This window comes from Mixophyes fleayi, chromosome 4 (genome assembly GCF_038048845.1).
Source record: "Mixophyes fleayi isolate aMixFle1 chromosome 4, aMixFle1.hap1, whole genome shotgun sequence".
NCBI lineage: Eukaryota > Metazoa > Chordata > Amphibia > Anura > Limnodynastidae > Mixophyes > Mixophyes fleayi.
In genome coordinates this window covers 83,753,710-83,777,525 of record NC_134405.1, presented here as the reverse complement: position 1 = coordinate 83,777,525, position 23,816 = coordinate 83,753,710, and the positions used below count along the sequence as shown (strand labels likewise).

Sequence of the window (23,816 nt, the reverse complement as noted above, 5' to 3'; positions counted from 1 at the left end):
AACAGATCAAATAAGCAGCATATTACACACAGCCTGTGCCCAACACATTATAGAGCAAACTACAGAGTCTGCCTTACAAATGACAATACTAGTCTGTACCACTAAACGTTGTAACACCCAGGTCTGCTCCATTACAAAAATTATTAAACCGCACCAGTGCTTAAAAAAAAAAATTGCACCAGCATCTGCCACACAAAAAGAATTACACCAGCTGGTGATCTCCACAGTACAAGCATTACACCAATCTGTAGCACACATCAGTCTGTACCCCAACATAAAGCACTTCATACCAGACTACTATACCCCACAAAAAGCTGTACATACCAGGCTGTACCCCAAAACAATTACAGCTGCCTCTATCCCTACTGAATGTATCACAACCCCCAGTGCACCTTTCCAGAAATTATTGCAATAGGCTCCAAACACGTGGTGCTTACAGACTTATCGCACTGCCAGGCTCATACTTCTACCACAGCTGGCAGAGCTACAGAATTGATGGCAACTCTACCCTGGTTTCCTGGCTGCCTTTTTGTTAAAGTCAGGGAACCAGGCTTCAACAAAGCCATCATCCCTGTGTTTCACTTTCAACACCTTATAGTGTCCACGTCTTGACAAATTCAGTCCATTCAGAAGGAAAACGGGGAGAACAGTCCTACTAGGTAGGTCACAGCTTAGTATAGTGCTACAGAGTGGGTCATATACAGTATATAATAGATACAATCTGATACTGAAACTCCATACAAGCACAAGGGAACTCAATGGGCTAACATATATCAGCAAGCAGGATGTTCTGTCATGTGCAGCTTTGCTTCTGAAAGACATGACTGTGCAATACCAGGACTGTTATGATAAATGCCATTTATAGGCCTTACCTGAGGGAGTGCTTAACCTTGCAGAGTTCACTCAAGGATAATGCTCCATTCTCCGGGTGAACGGGAATCTCTTTATTGCTGAATCTTGCAGCTTTAACACATCGACTGTGACTGCAGAGAGGATGGCTCCTACATCATAGTTCTAACCATCACTTAATAACATGTATTAAAGCATTCATTCTGTCACTTAGTCTGTTTCTTCTACATGATATCTGCCTATGAAGAGAAAATAACCCTAGTTCCTTTCAGTTACCGCTCATATCCTTAACTGTATACTTTAAAATGGACAGTGTATTATAAATGGTCAACGCTTGCAGTCTGCAGCTGTATATCTAATCATAGGGCTATTGTGCATTCTCTTGCATTAGGTTCTTGTATTCCTAATCTTTATGAAATCTGTGTCAGCATAGAGTTGCTGGCTAGCGAATTGGTATTTTATCAAGCACTAGTCAAACTAGGAAGTTTAACTTCTCCTTAGCGGAGAGCCCGGGGGACTACATGCTGAAGCAGACTTTCCTGGGTCTCCTCCATCTGTGAAATGGGTCCTGGCTTATTCGGCTTTGTTAGAAGCAGTAACTAGCAATAACCAGTCGAATGTGTGCGCCACAGCGGACCAGTAGGAAGCCACATGCTCTCATGCTGTACTAAAAACAGCACAGGAAAAACTGTTCCTTTAATTGGAAAGGAGCAGCTCAGATAATCATTAAACATTTAACTGGGATCGTTTGTTTAAATGTATAAATTAAATTCAACATCTATAGGGATATTAAGAATGTGATGTCATGATCTATGTTTTTATTTACTTATTTATGTTCATCTCACCTGTTTTTAACTTTCAACTTTGTGTTATCTTTCTATATGTACCAGGGCAGTACCCAGCAATTCTCTGCAAATCTGTACCAATGCACACTGTAAGATATGCCATCCCTTGGTGCAGGAGCCCATGACACAACTGTTGCTAAGGAGCATGCACAGGGGCATTCTTCTCTGTGTCAATATAGAGTAATTCTATGCAGGAGATGTGGTGGCGGCACTGAATTCCTGGTACCAGTATTAATGGCATCCAACATGGAGAAAGACAAAGGGCTAGATTTACTAAGCTGCGGGTTTGAAAAAGTGGGGATGTTGCCTATAGCAACCAATCAGATTCTAGCTGTCATTTTGTAGAATGTACTAAATAAATGAAAGCTAAAATCTGATTGGTTGCTATAGGCAACATCCCCACTTTTTCAAATTCGCAGCTTAGTAAATCTAGCCCAAAGTGTTTTTGCTCTGACAGAGCTCACTGCAGCCAGCAGTTCTCCAAACAAGCTCCCGATACATGAAATACATAATAAATCTCAGCAGCTACAATAAAAACGGAGGAGAATTATCCCACATTTTTATAATAAAATAAAGACAATAGCACAACATTTTGGGTTTTACATTTCATTTCAACAGGTTTGCCAGCAAATATGATGGGTTAATTCACTCTAATTCCCTAACTGCGGACATTTTCTTCTATGTACAGTATATATCCAGTGGGTCGTATCATCTAGAATTGCAGATGACAAACCTAGTAGCAGTGTTCAAAGCTACGACACACTCAGACATGAGCGTTATCAGGCATGGATGGGTTCAAATAGGATTAACTTTTTTCCTGTACTTTTGTAATCCTTTGGACAATGTCATAAAAATAAGATGGAACTAAATTACTTTACATTTAACTATAACAATGACTGTACCGTTAGTAAGGTACAGTTAGTAAAGTGCATTGTTACAGTTAATCAAGTTTGGGCAAAAACATTACAGACACCAGAATACTTCTTTAAATAATTGATAGATGCACAATTATGGGAAAAAGTGCAAAAAATGTTGATCATGAAGCCAAGCTGTCATCAAGATGGATACAATATTTAAGTTAGCGACCCCCAAAGCATTTTTGTGGCTGTCAGTTTCCCAGAAACACCATAGATTCTATTTGATGACAGCATTTTTTAAATAGTGTTCAGCCTCTGACCACATAGTAATATGATGAATGACAGCACTGATTTCGGTAACATACGAAGAAAACTTTAGGCAGTGGTTATGGTAAGGATACAGTTTGAGCAGATAAGGAGAAAAGCTATGTATATTATTTTCTGCCAATTATTTATAATCAATTTTAATTCTTTTTAATTGGGGATTCTAGCCAACAATATTTTAAAAGACAGTCCCCATTTCACGCAAATAGTAAAACCATAGGGGGCAGGAAGCGCATCATCTATGTCGTCTGCTCTAGCATTATATCCCTATTTTATGATCAGTAACATCAGCGCGCTCTCCCCCGATTCATCTTCCTTCCCAGTTCAGAAAGCGCCCTTCGAGAGTGCCACTAACAGCAAATGAAATATTCTAGTAGCCGATGGGTTCAAACACATTCATACAAACATAAGAATTATACGTAACATATGATCCCTCTACAAAGGGTGTAAATTTTAACACAACCATACTGTAAGTTATATGTTCCGTGACCAGAATACAAATCACGAAAATCATAAATGATTAACATCCAAAATAAATTACAGCAATGGGTAAATTAATCCTTACAGATTTTCTAGATGAACACTAAAGTGATGACACTGATGAGTGATGAGTAATATAGAAATGGCTGTAAAAAATATTCTTATCTTTATGAACCTCTGACATTCATAGTCATCAATGTCATGTTATCCATGTCAGAGAATGATAAATATAATATCCTTCACATTTGATCATAAGCTGCATTTAAACACTGCTTATAGCTTCTCTGCTTCACTCCTACCTTTCAGCTTCAAATTTATGTTAGCTAGACATTACACTGCATAAGATACACACAGCACAAACCCTGCACCTGGCCCCTGCTGGTCCCTAATGCAGTATCCAGTCTCAGAAACTCCTCCCGCGACAATTCTCACTAGATTGTCAGCTCCCGCGAGCAGGGCCCTCATCTCCCCTTGCTTTACACTTCCCACCTCATATATCCATGTCTTTGTGTCATATTTTACGACTTTTCTGTTTCCCCATTTTCCGGCACTGCAAAATTTATTGACGCGCTATAAATATACATTAATAGCAATAACATGACACAGCCATGTGACATGACTAGAATAACCTTCCTTTTGTTTATTAAAAACATAAATACACAAGTACACACAAAACTAAGTCTACAAACCCATAATTTAACACAATGGTAAATAAAACACTAGAATGTTTTTATGTTTTGTCATAAAACAACTAACTATTCATGTATTATAAGGAACAATGCCGCCACTAGTGTGAACGGGGATAACAGAAATCCCCAAGGAATTCTGTGACCATATTAAACCACACAGCCACAGGGAGTGCATTATACCATCTATAACGTGCAGTGTTAACAGTACTCATTGCATTATAAAACAGAGAGAGTGGTACTGCGCTCCTGAAAGGCCTGCTGTTATTTAGGCAGCTGGAAGGTGTCCAATAAACTAAGTACAGGCTCACACTGAGCATTTAAAAATTACAAGCATACAAATTCAAAGGAGCCACAAGAGGCCACGTACCCATATTTGACCATGTCAAAGCCCTGATTACAGACAGATGCATTTTCCCAAGAAGGTTAATTGCTTATAGTAATTATAAACCAGTTTGATGTGTGTTACCTAATAAGAGATCTGTAGGAAACCCTTTTAAGATTCACAAGGTTTCCAAGACTTTAATCACGAAGCAAAAATCACTGATTAGTGTTGAATTCTCAGGCTCTTGGGGTTGTCTGCTCTAAAACTTTTTTTCTTCACTGTTTGTGGAAGGTAGCTTTGTATAAACCAATACATTAATTCCCAATAGACACAAAACAGTGCAGAATAGACATCCTATGGGTCATCACCTGGTCTACGTATCAGAAATCTATACGTAGAGGACCTCCGAGACAGATCACTAACCAAACCAATATAAAACAGGCATAACAGCCTCAAGCAAAAATATATTAATGCCAAACACTACTATATCGGAGACATCAACTGTTCTCAATACAAAATAAAATAACTCAAACTCAATTTACAAATGGAACAAAAGTAGGAGTGAATCTAGCCCCTCAATAGCCGCTGCAAAACAATATACACCGCATCTCCCCAGGCGTCAGTCCCTGGGACCATCTATGTGGTGATTACAGGAACCGGCACTCGAATGGATGAGGACTGTGGCTCTTGATGTCACTTCTACACAGAAGAACATGTTTATGGGTGGGAAGCGTTGGAAACCAGGTTGAAATTCGATCAAAGGCCACAAACATGTATGTAGTACAATCGCCAATAGACCCCGATTCGAATTTGTGGTTCAAAGTTTGTGATTTACATTTGCCAACCTCAGTTTGGGGCTTGGCAATTGCGTTCGTGGTTCACAGTCACCATTTCAGTTTAATGTTAATATTAGTATTTTTATTATTATTTTTTATGTGGAAGCCCAAGTTGATGTTCCTTATATATAAAGACCAAGGGGGCTAGTTGCAGTGTAGGACGTAGTTTCAGGGCCGGCTTAACAACATTATGGGCCCCCGGGCAAAGCAGTGCACCGGGGCCCCTAGATATAGATATAGATGTATACAGAGAGCCGGATTTAGACCTCATTGGGTCCTAGGCAAGATACTGGTTTGGGGCCCCCTCCCTGAAAAAATCCATAGCACTATAGTTTTTTAGCATAACATATACCCTTAATCAGGGACTGTTGGCAGACTTTAGCACAGGGTTGGCCAGCATATAGCACTGGCCCATAAGTAGCGGCCCATTTTTAAATGGTGGTCTCAACACCGGCCCTGGTAGGGCCCTCTGGGGACCGCTGGGCCCTAGGCAATTGCCTAGGTTGCCTAGTGGTAAATCCGGCCCTACAAGGGCTCTGTATCTGTATAATACAGATACAGATATAGATAGATAGAGATAGAGATAGATAGATAGATGTACTTGCTCAGTGACCCTTGTAGGTTTTTTTTGCAGTTTTTTTTCTTTAGCAGGATTATTTATTCTCATTAAGAGCCGTGCCTATGGGGCCCCCTTTCCCGTGGGGCCCCCGGGCAGCTGCCCATCGTGCCCAATGGAAAAGATGGCCCAGCGTAGTTTGCCTAGTATATCTTACACAAAATCACTCTGTGCACCCATATGCGTCTATGCAGACCTGGGTTATTCAGCCACTGAAGAGGTGGAGCAGGTGAAGGAAGGGACACTCTGCATATTGGTGGAAACACACTATGGGCTAGATTTACTAAGTTGCTGGTTTGAAAAAGTGTGGATGTTGCCTATAGCAACCAATCAGATTCAAGCTGTCATTCTGTAGAAGGTACTGAATAAATGAAAGCTAGAATCTGATTGGTTGCTATAGGCAACATCCCCACTTTTTCAAACCCGCAGCTTAGTAAATTTAGCCCTATGCCTCTGTGATTTTTCTTTTTTTGTAGTAATTTACTCCCACTTTGCCACCTACTTCCCCTAAATCATGTTTACATTGTCTATAGTTCCACATCGGTTTATAGTACTGTAGGCTTTACAAAGATTGCAGCCCTTTAAGAAGCACTTAACAAAACATTTAAAGTTTATGCTTTCACTGATGCACCAAGATCAGTTACCAAAGTGGCAATAAACATGGGTGTCCCAATCGGACAGATCCAACCATTTGGTGCTCAGAAGACTGTGACCACACAGGAGCCTATTAGTGTGGTCAGCAGATGACCACTAATTTTTTTCTTTATAATTTTAAACTTTCTAAACAGCATTATTGATGTAAAGACACAGTCATGCCACCTGCACTCTCCCCTTGCAGGGGAGAGGAACTTCTACAGATGGTAACATGCTCTAATGACAGGACGTATAAAATCTTACTTGTGACCCAGCTCATGAGCTATGGTAAAGGCCAAATTTAGACCATTATCCTCCGCCAGGACACATTTGCGTTTAGCACTGCACGCTCCCCCAAGGTAGGCGATTCCTGCAGAGAAAATAAAATGTTTAGTTATGAGAGTATTCCAGTAGTCACAAGTTGTATACATATTATTTACGATAACATTTATGAAAGTACTGTGAGTGCTATATACCTATCCTGGAATTCACAAGAATGCTTCTAAGACAACAGTGAAACTTCTAAGCATTGTAGTTCCAGTACAATACCAAGTAAGTAAAGTAACACCAAGATGTCTGATTATAAACCATCTAGATGTTTTAGTTAAATACACTGGAAATTGTTCAGACTAGATACACTGCTGGTTCTAATACAAAATGCTAATACAACCACAGATCCCTTTCAGGTGCAGGCAACAGCAGCTCAATCACAGCTCACATGGAAGTCTATTTATCCAAACCCTGCTAAATTGAGAACGTTCTGTTACTGTCTATCGCAGCAATAGAAAAATCATCAACCGCACAATTTTTCATTAGAATGACACCAGGGCAGCTGAGCAATGGTCAGCTAGTCTGTCACACACGCCAGCAGCAGTAAGAGGAGCCCTACCACTCGTCAAGTCAGTGCGGGGTCCCACTGCGCATGTGTGAGCCAGCACTGTGACTCATGCATCCGCACGGAAGCCTGAACTTAGGCTTCCAGTTTCAGATTCAATTAAAAAAAAAGAAAAAAAAAAAAAAAAAAGTTAACAAAAAAAAGAGAGCGATATAAAGAAAAAAAAATAAATAGAAAAAATAAAATGATTTAAAAAAACAACAAAAAAAAAAAACAAAAAAAAACATGTTTTATTTAACTAATAAAACATATTCTTGTGTACTGGAGCAGCCATTTCCATCCTACTTGATAAATAGCTTCCCCAGGTGTTAGCGGTGAAAGCTATAATCCAGAGGGCTCAGTAAAAAGGGTGACGCCATTAATCCAACAAAAACATTTGTTAAGACTTTTCCCCATTTGATAAATTGACCCCATTATGTTAATTTATCTAATAATAATAACACAGATAGTGAAAAATTAGACATTATTTAGAAGTTATATTTCTGTGATTTTGTGAGTAAATAGCAAAATATAAAGCACATCTATGGAGATACACCAATGTTAAATTACATGAATTCAATGATATATGGATGGGCACTGTTCCAGATCTACAATAGCGGCAGGGGTGGTGCTGAGGTTAATGTATGCTGTGCAGCGCTCATTCGTTAATTATGCTGAGAGGGTATATTTAGTGATTCCTTATTCATTCATATTTCAGGCAAAAGAAACTGCAAGCTTGCACATCTGACAGCCACAAAACCTCAGCACAACGGAAATTGTTACCAGTAGCATTGCTTAATCAGACAGATTTATAGATATATAGTGAAAGACAGGCCTGTGTACACTTGTTAGTCAGGGTTACACGGTCTCCTAACATGCTGCTTCTTAGTGGGTTACCCCAGGACAAGTCTTGAAACTGTTCAGAAAATGTGATGGAATTTAATTGCTTGCATGGAAAATTTGAAAGGGTCTCCTATTATAAACTATTTATTTTTGCTTCTTCAAGTGACCTCAGATAAAACATCTGTTGTTAAGTCTCTCTATGCCATTCAGTTGACATTACAGTCACTGCTGCATAAATGAATGGACAACACTTAAAGAACTCCACTTAAAAATCAAAATTCAGTTTTGGTTGGAGACGAAAAAAAAAACCAAACATATTTTCAGGTGACATTTGCCTGATCAACCCCGATGGCGTAACAGCCCCTGGCGCAGACCTCTAGGTGCTTACCTGTATGGGGGGCTGGCACTGACAACCGCCTAAGTTAATTGTAGCTAGGAGTGCGCCATGGGACAGTTATAGCCATCGGCACGTGTGCAAACTTGTTTTAGTGCTGTATAATTGTGAAAGAATCAGTTTTTAGCCCCTACACAAAACTCCAGCAGAGGAGATACTTATACAGGACACTTTCTAAAAAGTGTTTCCCGCGTGCTTCAAAAAGGTAGAAAGTCACCCAACTTAAAAAAAAAAAAAAAAGCAAAGAAGTTGCAAAACAAATAAAAAAACACACAAAGAAACTGATCAGTATTGCCCTTTTGTTTGAGCTATGTTCCATTAAACGAACCTGGAACAGACCATAATGCAACTCTCAAGGACTCCAAAACAGGATCATTCATCCCTATATAGCTCGCAAGGTACACTTATGTGGCTGTTTGCGAAAAACACATGGAGAATGCAAGATGGGAAAGAAAAAAGAAAAAAAAAAAAGTTCAAAATGCAACTATGCTCCACCTTACGTTCTCCGTGCATTGGCCTAAAAACCATGTGAAGATGTCTTGAAATTATAGGGATTAATGTTTCCATTTGAAAGCTCTGTCTGAGCTGCACTGTGTTAAACAGCAGGTAGAGGGAAATGCAGTATGACCCACCGTGTGCAGCACCCTGAATGTTCATATGGCTTAAAACACACTCTTTTTTATAATGGTTTTAAATGGGCTTTTTTTTTTTTTTTTTTTACACAAGTTTTGGGGGAATCCAATAAATCTACCAGTGTGTTTTTGACTGTAGCCGGAGCCCAGGACCCCCCAGTGGAAGCCCACATGAATATCACACAGATAGCAATGATCAGAATGGACCCATGCTAAGCACCGTGCCACCATACCCCCAACCCCCCCCCCTCTCTCCCCTCCCAAATCAATATCATCTTGGGAGAGAGGTTTCTTATAAAGCTTTCTCCTCCCACCACCCTCTCCTCCACGCCTGATCATTCCCAACAGGTTTCATTCTCTTTACTTGTTGAAATAATATAGAATCAGCAGTTTTCTGGAGAAGTAAAGAACTCACCCTGGGACAGGGACATCATCTGTGCATGGTACGGGGGAGTGAGAGACAAGGGCCGTCTTTCTATCGTTGTACCACATTTAATTAAATTCTCCAAAAATAATAGCCTCAGTCAATAAATAATAGTTTTAGCCAGACACTGATCTTAAAAATAGCTGTTGTGGTTATAAACCAGGCTGCTTTCATCAGTTATACAAAAATAGAAAAAGCCTTAATTGTTTGGTACAGAACGTCCTAATCACACGTTTCAGTTCTGCATACCTAATCTAGAAATAACGGCGGTATCTTTACATAGAGGGGATAACCGCGGTCACGGCCAGATGTTATCAAAGGCAAGTAACCTCATCCGGAATTGTAGAGCAGAATGCCAAACCATGCACAACAACTTCACAGCAATCATTATATTCTATTAATATTTGCAGCCGGTAGAAGAAAACAAATGGATGCATGCTGTAAATGTAAATGTACACTTGGGTCTGTTCTTCAAAAGTCCAAATGTTACTGAACTGCCATGATGTTTAGCCAACCGACAGTCATGGAGAGGAAATGATCCACTTGTCTACTTGTTTTCCCAAAGTATATTACATGCATTCACTCTGCGTTTAAGATATGGAAATACGGAAACTCCTCAGACATCTAGGGCATATAACCACAAAAGCCTCATCCACTGACATCCCTCCAATTCAATACTAGCTGCCTTCCTGACCAAACACACTCCTACCCAAAAAAACTAGTCTCCTAAGCAATACCCCTACAGCATCTAGTCCTTCTATTACTTAACTCTCCATAGCCAGACTAGGAAAGATATCCAACAACTTACTGGTCCCTACCCCAACTACCTCGCCTACACAGTATCTGTAGCCCCGGCCTTCTCCCCAGATTACATGCCAATTCTGATGACCCTTTAAAATCTAAAACGGACCTCTTCTTCCCTCATACCGCAGACAAATGGCAGGATCGCCTCCCAATTTCCTCCCCGTTCCTCATGGCTTTTACTTCACACCCTTACATACCCTACCCTCACCTCCTTTTTATTTGTTAAAAAATGCTTCAATTATAAAATCACCATATGCTGTGAATCACAAATTGGTCAAGACTCTTCTAGAACGAAGTTTCTCAGCACTGTTTTAATATATATATATATATATATATATATATATATATATATATATAATGTTTGCTTATACCATGTATCCCATAATGTGTGTACATTTATGCAAAACACCCTATAAAGTGAATTTATACCAAACCACTCTGTATGCATTAACTTTTTTTTTTTAAACAAAACACCCATTCTGATTAGTTTTATACAGGTATATTACTAGTACTTTGAGATATATTTAACAAATGGAAGCACTCTTGAATCTGAAGTAACTCTTCGGGTATATGTACCACAGTTTAAGAACTTAAATCCTAGAGTACAGGTCATGGAATCGCCAGCACAGCCCTCACCAATACCTTCAGAGTATGAACGAACACAAATTTATGGAGTTATGGTGCATAAATGACTTTTTGTTGCTCAAATTAAGGTTGGAGAAGTCATTACAATCCAACTTCCAGGCAAAGAAAAACAACAGGTTTTATGACCACGCTCTTAATGTTACGCAGCTACTTATTGAACTGAAGAAGCCCCATTAAAGCTGAACAGTGTCGCCTGTTTTCTATCATTCTCTAAACTGCATTAGAAAAATTTGAGAGTCTGATTGGTTGCTATTGGCAACACCACCTTTTTCCATCTTCCCCTGTTTCATAAATGTCCCAAACTGTAGAACCTTTTGCTCCCGCCTGATGACTCATTACGGTCATTGCATGTATTCCAGAAACGTGCCTTGCCCACTTATGGTACATGACTCAATTTGAGAATGGTCCAAGATGGAATGTGTAACGGTCACAGTAAGAAAATAAACAGAAAACACACCTATCCTCATAGAACAGCTGGTCATAAAAAGTCTCTGAATAAAATCTCTTTGTGCCCTGCTGTAAGTCCAGTCGTATAATCCTTTAAAAAATGGCAGGGACATGCAAATCACTAAGGGGACCATACAGCTCCCCTGTAGGCACAATGCATAAAAGTAGTGTGGGTATTCAGGCAAAAACATAGGTGCAGCTATACTAAAAAATGCATGTCTGAAAACCATGCATAAAATGCTCATAGCTTAAATCATTTATCTTACAAAAAGAAATTGTGAACACAACAACATATCACTGCATACCAAATAAGAGAAGTGGCACGATGCAGTTGTCAGTAAGCAAAGAATAAGAATCTGGGCCAGCTCAACAAAACGTGAGTTACTCTTAAATCTTACTATAATGATTCACCCTGGCTGTGCCCACGCTGCCCAAAAATTTCCTTGGCTTTGCCCAAGAAAAATGACACCAATGCCTAGATCTCCAGCTTGCTAAGGGCTCGTTCATACACAAGTGCTGGGAAAATGGGTAAAATGCATGAAAATGAATGCACTGTGTATTAGTGATGCATTTTAACATATTCTGTGTTAAAGTGTACTGTACTGTGATCTGTACACGTGATGCACTTTTACCAATACAATCTAGTGTACGTAAACACATGACAAGTAGGTCATACTGCGTTCTAAAATATGAAACAGGACATTAAACTTTTTTAATACAATGGCGTGAGCCAAAACCATTCATAGGGGCATATTCAATTGTTGCCGTTTCCCGCGGTGTTAAAAATATTACCGTTAATACGGTAATTCTAAGATTTTTTTTACCTATTGCTGAATTTTGAAATGTATTTTTTAGACATTCGCTCATTGAAATGCTACATTCCTACAACCACAGGAATCTCTCCTACACTTTTTATGACCAACCTTTTATCACATCTGAGCTAGAAGACCCATCATATGAAGGACATCCTGGAAAGGTGCAGTAAAATTATACTAAACTGACATGAAGCTGCCGGTATAATAGACCCCTGCAGGAATAGCTCCCCTGGATGAGGTGATATCACCCCATGCACATGTAGGAACCTATTTAGTGGATCATTTCCTGGGGCACTGGAGAGGAATCCCTTTCAAGTCTGTATAGTTACCTGGTTATAGATAGATTGTGTTCAATGCCAAATTAAGTTCAGCATTCTATGCCTTCCCCAAAAGAGCTGTTCTGGTTATATATATCCATGAAGCTTCAAATTACATTAAAATGAACCTATAATCATTTGTATATGAAACGCTCCCATGGAACACGGACGTCTCTCAGACCATGCGGAAAATTGTGCCTTTTTATATCAAATATTTAATGTCCCTTTTAAATATTGTAAAATATAATATTAGAATATTATCTAAGTTTCAACGTTATAAGCAAATCAAGGTAATCAAATTCAAAATGTACTATATTATTTATTAGGTACATTATTTGTATAGTAACCCTTTGCTCATATTTACACATTTGCATCCACAGGTGAAACTGCAATGTTTTCATTCACTACAGAAAATGGCATAATTGCTTCCTTTAGTTCTCCGGTGAGAACTCTGCTGGTCTGCGAGTGTACACCAGGGGGTGAAGACAATTGGGGGCACATAAGATCAGATAGGGGACAAGAAGCGGCCCAGATGGGAAAAAACATGAATGAAGAAGGGGCAGATATGAGGCATGAAAGGGTCCTATGAGAAAAGGTGGCAGGCTCTGAGGGAACCACAATATTTTATGGATTACTGAATGACTCTTAGGGCTAGATTTACTAAGCTACGGGTTTGAAAAAGTGGGGATGTTGCCTATAGCAACCAATCAGATTCTAGCTTTCATTTATTCAGTACCTTCTACAGAATGACAGCTTGAATCTGATTGGTTGCTATAGGCAACATCCCCACTTTTTCAAACCCGCAGCTTAGTAAATCTAGCCCTTAGGCTGAGTACACACTACAGGTTTCCCGATTATCAGGCCAATCACGCGATTCGGCCCGATGTCACTTTAGTGTGTACACTCCAACCAACATCGTCATCATCATTCATATAGCGCCACTGATTCCACAGCGCTGTACAGAGAACTCATTCACATCAGTCCCTGCCCCATTGGAGCTTACAGTCTAAATTCTCTAACACACACACACACACACACACACACAGACTAGGGTCAATTTTGGTAGCAGTCAATTAACCTACCAGTATGTTTTTGGAGTGTGGGAGGAAACTGGAGCACCCGGAGGAAACCCACGCAAACACAGGGAGAACATACAAACTCCACACATGTCACAGGACAATTATCATTCCATAGTACATTGTATCGTTTAATTTGATTTTACAAATGGACTAAAAATCTCATTCAACAATGGAGCAATGTTGTTCCAATCCTGCAATGTATATGCACTCACGACCAGATCTTCATAGAGTTTACAGAGTCAGGATCTTTTCAGCCGATGGTAATGACAGATGAAGAGCACAGATCTGAGGCTAAATCGTCTAAACTGTTTTCAGTCTGTACACATGTATCTACACGCTGATTGGGACTGTCAGTCGTTGGTAAACTCATTTATGTACCCGGCCTTACACTGCAAATCTTGGAATCCATTAAAAAATCATTTTACTGGCCTAAAACACACAATGGGGAGCGGAAGAATGTGATAAATTATCTGGGACATTAACACTTTTATTGCCCTGCAATTCTTCTGCATCATTTACTCCCTGCTAGTGACAGCTAGGATAAACACTGTAATTAGGATCTAGGTAATGTTATGGAGCATCTGCACTAATAAAACTAGCTTCCGCTAAGATCAACTCCACCTTCTACTCACATTTCTTTCCTCTGTGCCAGGTATTCAAAGACACCAAATGACCTTCTCTAAGGAAGTCAGTTTATACTCGTAAATTAATAAAACATGTACATGCTCGACTAGATCAATACTCGTGGCCTCAATGTCCTGCTCCATAGTATTTGTGTAAGAATCCCCTCTAAATATAAACCAATGCTAAATTATTTATGGAGGTCAAAGGTTAAACCAGGACCAACAATGCACTTCTACTTTTCGCCAACAGATAGCAATACTGATACATATATCCTGGCTGGTGTGATTTCTAGACTGTTCCAATATAGAATTCAAACATACTGTACAAGCGTGTTTATATATTTATGTACTGTATATGGGAGGAATGTGAAACAAATGAAAAACGTAATATGCAGTTGTGTTTGGTAAATGTAACCACTCCAGTGAGGTCCTAGGTCTGTCTCCAATATATATTACGGATATCAAAGTGTCTGACAATCCTATTTTGCCAGATATAGGTAAAATAGTTAGCCCTAAGCAATTTCCACAAATCTGACACCACCGACACTTTACAAGTCTGAACCCAATTACATTGCAATAACCCTAGAGCAACACTAATCCTACTCAACAAACACTACACTGTGCCTGCATAGCCAACATTGCATCTCCACTAGTCCATCAATGCTGCACTAACTCTACTCAACCTGTTTAGGTTTTCTGCAATTGTTAGACACTACCTAGGACAGAACTTGCTTCCTTTGAGAAGTGTGGGAGTTTAGCACTGTCAGCAGGTTATTTTGCCCTCTGTTGTGATTTTGCACAATGTTTCTTTCTTGGCCCTGTGCAGATTCCCGATTGACTATTTCCATTTAGTTTGTATTGTGAAAAAATGTGCAGGTTTCACTTATTACATAGTATTACATATTTATCCCATTTAGGTGTAATAATTTATATCTTTATATGGAGTTTTTATTGTTTTGTTTTGTTTTTAAAGCATGTTTGAGTGACTGCTGGCATGTATGCGGCTCCTAGGCTGTTCTCCATTTCTTCTATTTAATCAGTGTCAGACAGGCTGAGGTAATGTAACATATTGCCGTTACCACTCAACCATCAGAAGTGCAGGAGTTAACTGGATGTTCATACAGCAGCCCCACCACAGCCAGACTAGGTACCCTGTCTTTCCACTGGTCAAGCTATGAGGTAATGCAAGGTATATGGAAAAGATATTCTGTTTTATACACGGTCCTCGGCTTCCACAGCCTTAGAAGTGAACCTCAGAGTACCCAACAACAAATGATCAGTTTTGTGTGCACAAAATGACAGACAGGCTTCTTAATCCCTGGTATATGCAATCAGTGGTGCTTACAGAAGTTTATACTATGGATGGATGTTCTCATATAGATGTTTTACCACTAGCTGTTTTAGTGCCAGAGACAAAACAGACTTGGAACAAAATACGCAAAGTAGCATTACTTCTTCCAATAAAGACGTCAGTCTTTGCTTTAAATTAGTTGTGTGACCTGAAAGGCAAGTGGAATGTCATTGCTCTAATTATGTCTCCAGAAGACAGCGCTTTAAGGCTCATGTAGAGAACAGAATAAAAGCAACGGTTTGATATATTTATGAAACAGATGAAAACAATCTGTTAAACTATCAATCCAATCCAATGCTTTTACTAACCTATAAGGCCATCAACAAAGCTGCACCAACATACATCTCCTCTCTTGTCTCAAAATATCTCCCAACTCGGCAACTCCGTTCTGCACAAGATCTGCGTCTCTCATCCACACTCATTACATCCTCCCATTCCCGGTTACAGGACTTTTTCCGGGCTGCACCCACTCTATGGAATTCTCTCCCTCGCACAATAAGACTCTCCTCTGGTCTACAAGCTTTCAAGCGTTCTCTGAGGAATATTATAAGCTTGTCTGAAGAGGTGAGTTTTCAACCACCCTCTTAACCTCACTACCTTACCCTATTACCCGTTACACAATTTTACACAAGACAACTACCCCATGACCAACATTGTTGTGTGACTGGATCATTTTGCTTATGAGTCACTTTTAACTTTGCAGTCTGGCTGGGCCAAAATGCAAAATGTAGACTTAACCTCATGTGTCAATCTCCCATTGTCCCATAGACTGTAAGCTTGCGCGCAGGGCCTTCTCACCTCTTTGTCTGTTTTATCCAGTTTGTTTATTAGTTTACTATGTTTGTCCCTAATTGTAAAGCGCTACGGAATATGTTGGCGCTATATAAATAAATCATGATGATAAACTATTAGCTGTTTAAAAATGTTAACCACAGCGAATGCAATTCATTTGCGCTGGCAGCATCAGATCAGCTGTGAGCTGTGTACTATGCTGCGAGTAATTTTTGGGTTCACCTTTATGAGTAATTTTCCTACATTTCACATATATTTTTGCTGGTGTAACAACTTACAATATCATTCTATCATATCTATTTTGGTGTTTGAATTACTATGTAGACATGGGTTTAGGTTGAGGCGGACAGCAATATTCTTTATAAGTGTACGTTTACATTTTACCATTCCTTGACTGCTTAAGGCACTGATGGGCAACCCACATGTGTGGCCCTCCAACTTCCGAAAGGGCCACACATTACCCTTGATTTGAAGAAGAAAAAAATGGTCCAAAAGCAACCTCAACACTCTACAATCAAACTGCACCCACATGCCCCTCACTTGCTCCAAAATTCCACCACATGCCATTCAGACCTGCCACTTGCTCCAAAATTGTCCCACATGCTCTCAGACATCACTTGCCAGAAAATGGCCCCACAAGCCCTCAGATTCCACATGTACTCCGCAACTCCCCACATGCCCCTCAGATCTCCCCCATGCTCCTCACATGCTACTCACACCCACCTGTCTAAAAACACCAACCAGACAGCCAGAGTCCGTGGAGGAGGTAGATAGAGATTACATCATGGGAAAATAGCATTGCTTTGATGCTAAATTGTCAGATGAGTGGGGGGGGGGTGTAGTTAGGGTTATTTGCCAACATTGCATTTAGATGTAAATGTGCAATAATCTCTAGCAACTAATCTTTCAATAAACTTTAATTTTCTCCTAAAACACTACTTGGCTTTGCCTCATATACACTTTAAACTAATCATGAGTGAAGTCTTATATTCAGGACACATCTACATACCTCCCAACATTTGGGTAGGTTGCATCGGGATGGGTGGCATGGCCTCACCATATCCCTAGCGCGATATTAAATGTGTTATATTGCACTGTCAATTCTGAATTTCTCATCCTTATTTTCTCTGCACAGTTGAGCTTGCAATCTAATTTCTGGTCTTGGGAACAAATGGAGGAGAAACAAAAAACAATATCACTTTTCTAAGGCATTCGAAACAGGATCTCCAGCACGTCTCTTATTAAATCCAAAAACAATGAAGAAAAAGCTTATTTATATACATATATTACCCAATGTTTCTAAAAATTCCCATGGAATGAATTATGAATAATTCTCCATCCATCTTAAACAGACAGAAATACAGCTGTAACTGCACCGTAACCTCCCTAATATCATGCTTTATTACTCTTTCATGTTGTTCTTGGACTGCAGAAGATGTTGGTGCTTTGTAAATAAAACAGAAATATATTAATATTTCACAGGTAGTCGCTGCCAGCTGACTCCATCTCCAGACACTATCCCAGGGGTGCTCCTGCTTACTGCTGGGCTACATGAATGACCCGAGTTCCCCCTTCTCTATTCCTGACTGAACCCTTCTCTGACAGCTCTGTCAAAACACTTTCCCACATCCTGTGAAGGGACTCCTGTAAAGATGCTGCCTTTCACTGAGGTCACAATGCAGCTGCTGTGTATCTGCTTTAATTATAAAAAGTCAGAAATTACCTCAGACAGTCAGGCTAGGCCATGTAATAAGCACACTTAGACAGTACCACGCACCCTACTTCAATATATTAACCTATGGCATGCCAGTGTCTAGTGCAAGCTAATATATACCCTGGCTTGTCCTGAATAATTTAGCACGCTTTACCTTATTCCTTGCATAGCCTCGATAAAAAGAAATAGGAGACAATGGGGCAGATGCAATTAGCGAGATGCCACCGGACATGGCCCCAATGCTGGCTAATAGGTTACAGAAATCTCTGCTCATTTTCCCTCACATCTCTATGGGATTTGAAGGAAAATTAGTGCAGATTTTAGTCAAAATTTTGACACAGTGGGGCATATTCAATTAGGTTTCCGGTCTGCGAGAATGGGACGCAAAGTCAATCTACAGTACCGCAATAATGTGGATTTTCGTGCACACCCCATAGGGTTGCGTAGGAAAATCTGCGTTATTGCGGTACCGTATTACGTCAACACTGCGCAGGTTCCGCGGTAACGCGCATTACCACGGACTGGATACCTAATTGAATATGCCCCAGTGTGTCTCCGTGGACTGCTCCAGAGACAAATTGAGTCAGCCTTGCGCCAAACTGATTCTGCCCTATAGGGGGGAATTCAATTCCTCCCAGAATACCTCTGCGGTAAACCTATTGCCGTTAATACAGTACTTTTACTCAGATTTCTCAGAGAGCCGTGAGGAAAAAGCCGGCATCGACATTATTAATATTAATGGTAATTATGCGCACTATTACGGTAGACCTCCCAGTATCTGCAGCCTTAGGTCTCTTACATAAATAAACTAAATATTTCTAAAGCAACATATAATAATCTTACAGACGTGGCCAGTAGGGGAGACAAACATATTGCTTTATTTTCATGTGACTATGGGTATGGTTTGTGGCAAGGATATAAAATGGGCAGCAGCAACCACGTAAAACTAATATATACAAGCAAATTGTATATATTTCTTGAAATTCAGATTGACCTAATTCTTACTGCCAAATAAATGTTGGTCTTCAGTACAGTGGCACGTACCCTTATATAAAGAGCAGCACTGGAGACAGCATAAGCTGTTTTGGAAACCTTCCTTGCCGGATGTCTGTTCTGTGCCAAGCGAGATTTCATTTTGTGGTATAAGATTATTTAAAATCACATTCAAAAGGTTGGCATAGGCATATTTAGGGGACATTCTCTGTTTAGCAAGATGGCAAAGATTAATTTTCTCCCCACAAAAGGACTATTTTTACACAGTTTCAAAAGCGGCGAGATCGACCCTCGGGTGTATATTTACTAAACTGCGGGTTTGAAAAAGTGGAGATGTTGCTTATAGCAGCCAATCAGATTCTAGCTGACATTTTGTAGATTGTATGAAATAAATGCTAACTAGAATCTGATTGGTTGCTAAAGGCAACATCTCCACTTTTTCAAACTCGCAGTTTAGTAAATATACCCCTCGGACTATACCTTCAACAGGACACCTTTTGTGCCTTCCAGTTGCCTTTTATATAGAACAGCACATTTTTAGCCACATTTCGACAAATGTAATGAAGACTTTCAATTGTATAATAGTGTAATAGAGTATAAATAAATAAAAATAATAAAGAAAGCCCAGATGTCCCATCACTCATGATTAATGCAAAACATTAATGGGGATGGAACTATGTAAGCCAAGGCTCCGCTCATTCTGCAGTCAATTACAGCAACTGCATGGGCAGCACGGTGGCGTAGTGGTTAGCACATCTGCCTTACAGCACTGGGGTTATGAGTTCAATTCCCGAGTTCAATGGCCTTATCTGTGAGGAGTTTGTATGTTCTCCCCGTGTTTGCGTGGGTTTCCTCCGGGTGCTCCGGTTTACTCCCACACTCCAAAAAAACATACTGGTAGGTTAATTGGCTGCTAACAAATTGACCCTAGTCTGTGTGTCTGTCTGTCTCTGTCTGTGCGTGTGACTGTGTTAGGGAATTTAGACTGTAAGCCCCAATAGGGCAGGGACTGATGTGAGCGAGTTCTCTGTACAGCGCTGCGGAATTAGTGGCGCTATATAAATAAATGATGATGATGACAGCTTGGCTGACTGAGTCACACACAGTGATATAAGTCAGGTAATAGCAACACTGAATTAGGTCAAGGGGGAGTCTAGGAAAAATTAACATTGTTGAAACAAAAGGGATTTATCACTACAAGACCACCTGGTCTGTCTAGACATGATTACAACACCCACAAATATTATACTTTATCCTCTCTATAAATCCAACACTGCCACCACCAATTATTCCCGAAGATCCCACTTTGGTTACTCCGCTTAACTTATTATACCATCAAAAAACTTATATCTTACTATAATTCTACTTAATTTACCCAGACTTATCATTAACCAAACAACCACCTGTATTTCAGTGATGTAGCATTAAGAACCAAGGTATCTGGCATATTAATTCATTAAGAACACAAAAGCAGAGCGTTATTAAATGTAACTTAGTACAGCAAAATAGCCACAATGCTTAAAGTATAAAAATAAGACAACAAACACGCTGCTATACAAATTTATACAAGCAAGTTTTCCACCAAAATAAAATGGGGAAATACAGAAGTAGAAGAAATGGTATGCACAATCTTCTCATTTGTTTTGGGAGAATGCAAAAACATGGACCAATTTCCCAACAAAGTTAGGCCTCCTGGAAAATGACAATTATTGATAACATAGTGACCTTATAAACCTGCTTCTTTATCCCAGGCCGCTTTTCCTGCGAGGTAACTAGAAGGCAGCTTTATGTGAGCTAATGGGGTTTTACAACAGCCTTTTATGACTAACACTGTTCACACAATTTCAGTGGGGTTTTCTTAAAAATGGCATATCCCTTGACCAGTACTTCATAGGAATACGATTTTACCTCCAATCAACCAGTCACAGATTTACACACAGATATGAAATATGAAAAAAATAGGTATAACATTGGGGAACCTATGTTATTACCATATCATCGTTGAGGGGTAAGTATTTTATTGCGACATGTGTCAGGGGCCTATATTCACGGATTCTTAACATTATTTATTTGCTGTATCCCCTTTACTATATTAACATATAGGACATGCTGGACTTTACAGTAAGTATGCCATTTAAGGCTTAAATAGGACTTTACATCTCCTGACCCTTATGGAGTGGTGTCAAGCATCAGCTCCTAAGCTGTGACGAAGCCACGCAGTCTAGTTGACTACACACACACACAGCCACACTCCCTTGCTAAGTGACAAGACCAATGCCTTCACACAGAACATGCAGATTAAATGAAGCAGGGCTAATGCACAGGGGAATAGTGAGATTCACCCCTTGTGTACACAGTGGGCCCAATTCACTAAGGAAAGTAAAAAAAAATAAAAAAAATAGTAACTTTGAACCTTGGCAATACCATGTTGCATTGGAGGGAGAGCTCATTTTAAAATGTCACAACAAATTTCTAGTTGGGGTAGGTCATCTTCTAGATCAACTTTAAATGTCAGTGTGTATAATTAAAGCTATCAAGTTTTTGTGTGCTACATGAAAAAAAAAAAAAGTCAGTATTTAACTTATGTGCAAAATAATAAACTATTATGCACCCCTTGCATTGTAACATGGTTTTTGTCCAGAAGAAAGCTTACTCATTTTTTTTTACTTGCTTTCCTTAATGAATCAGGCCCAATAACTTCACAATTTATCAGGGCCCTCTTAACAACATTTGGGGCCCCCGGGCAAAGCAGTGCACCGGGGCCCCTATATATATATATATATATATATATATATATATATATATATATATATAAAAAAAGAAAAGAATATATTTTGGGCCCTGCAGCCCAGGGGGCCCGTCAGAGGCAGCGAGAGAAAAAAGTTCCTGAAAAGAAGAAGAAGACAATACTTACCTTGCTCTCAGCTGGCGATCCGGCTCCCTCCCTGGTCTCCTCCTCCGTGCTGCACTCCGCAATGGATGTCGGGCGGGCGTGATGACGTCACTCCCAACATGCACTGCCAGCGCGACGGAGGAGGAGACCAGGGAGGGAGCCGGATCGCCAGCTGAGAGCAAGGTAAGTATTGTCTTCTTCTTTTCAGGAACTTTTTTTTTTTAGCTGCCTCTGACGGGCCCCTTGGGCTGCAAGGCCCCCGGGCACCTGCCCATCGTGCCCTATGGAAGAGATGGCCCTGCAATTTATATCTGGGGCAGGGAAGCAAGTATTCATATATTTATATTTTATTAACATACTTACCTACTTTATCTAATCTGTTTCCGAAGGATGGGCGTGACAGGAGGGCAGGAGGGGGCAGGGCAGGGCTAATCGCGTCATTTTGGCCCCGCCCCAGCGGTGGAAATGCCGGTTTGTCGCGGGGAGGCGGGGCCAAAATGATGCAATTCACTGCGAATTGCGCCATTTACTGGTGGCTGCAGCAGGACGCGGGAGATTTGCCAGCTCTCCCGGGAGTCCAGGAGACTGACCCAAATTTCGGGAGTCTCCCGGACATTCCGGGAGTGTTGGGAAGTATGATTAACACCTTAACCACAATGATGAACAATGAAGCAGGGTTAAAGGATATAAGTTAAAATTTGTTGGAGAAAGAAATGCAGCAAGTCAGATGAGAAAAGTGACTCATTGTTCAATTTTAAAACACTTGTACAACGGAGGTTCCTGTAAGAAATTATTTTCAGGAAGGTCATGAAAATGGAAATGTTCAGGAAGTAAGGGGTTAAAATGAATGCCATTTGGAATAATTTAACATTCAAAAGAGCTCTGCAGAAAACATAATGATGTATTTTCAAGAGGTAGACTGAACAGGGTACTGTCCTGCAGCTCTACAGAGGTTAGTAAACCAATAACCCACAGAATATTGGCACAGAAAGTGAAAGAGGTCACTGCACAAAGTTCAAATAAACAGAAAAAAAAACCCAGCAAAATGATTTCATATGAAGGTTGGCCAAGCCTTAAAACCCACCCCAAACTTGTTTTCACATTCTTGATGGTCATTAAATAGCAAGACTGTGTGTAAGTGACATGTGGGCTTTGAGAAATATTCAGGAAGTGAGGAGTCAAAATAAAAAGCCTGTCCAATCTGATTATCATTTCTATCAACCAGGCTATGAATGGTAGAAATGAAGACTTAAAAAAAGTGCCTCACTATAGCAATAATTAGCGATCTGGGGGTAAATGAATCAAACGGAGTTTCTGGCGGGTTTGAAAAGTGGAGATGTTGCCTATAGCAACCAATTTGATTCTAGTTATCATTTTGTAGAATGTGCTAAATAAATGATAACTAGAATCCGATTGGTTGCTACAGGCAACATCTCCACTATTCAAACCCGCCGGAACTCTCAGCTTGATACATTTATCCCCTGGAGTCTTTCAGATCAGTCTGCAGGTTAATGTACAATGTCAGCAGAAGCCCATATCATGCTATAAAAACCCAGTGGATGAGTCTGCGCCTAAGAGGGCCGCCATGCTAACGGCATTTAGAGAGGTCCGTTCTCCTTCTGGAGAGAATTACTTTGAAAAACAAACTATTTCCACCTAAATCTTAAAGCTTAAATGCACAATATAAATCTGAGGTAGACACAACTGTTGTGGAACTACAAGTGA

The 23,816-nt window shown here is 40.0% G+C and overlaps 1 protein-coding gene across 2 annotated transcripts in view; it reads right to left on the bottom strand.

The window, feature by feature from the left end:
* ADAMTS17 (ADAM metallopeptidase with thrombospondin type 1 motif 17) overlaps nt 1-23,816 on the bottom strand; it is a 156,777-nt gene that overhangs the window by 97,374 nt on the left and 35,587 nt on the right. For both annotated transcript variants that reach the window (XM_075207698.1, XM_075207696.1), the window contains exon 8: nt 6,716-6,821. In XM_075207698.1, coding sequence (XP_075063799.1) covers nt 6,716-6,821 — 106 coding nt within the window. The remainder of the gene's footprint in view (nt 1-6,715; nt 6,822-23,816) is intronic.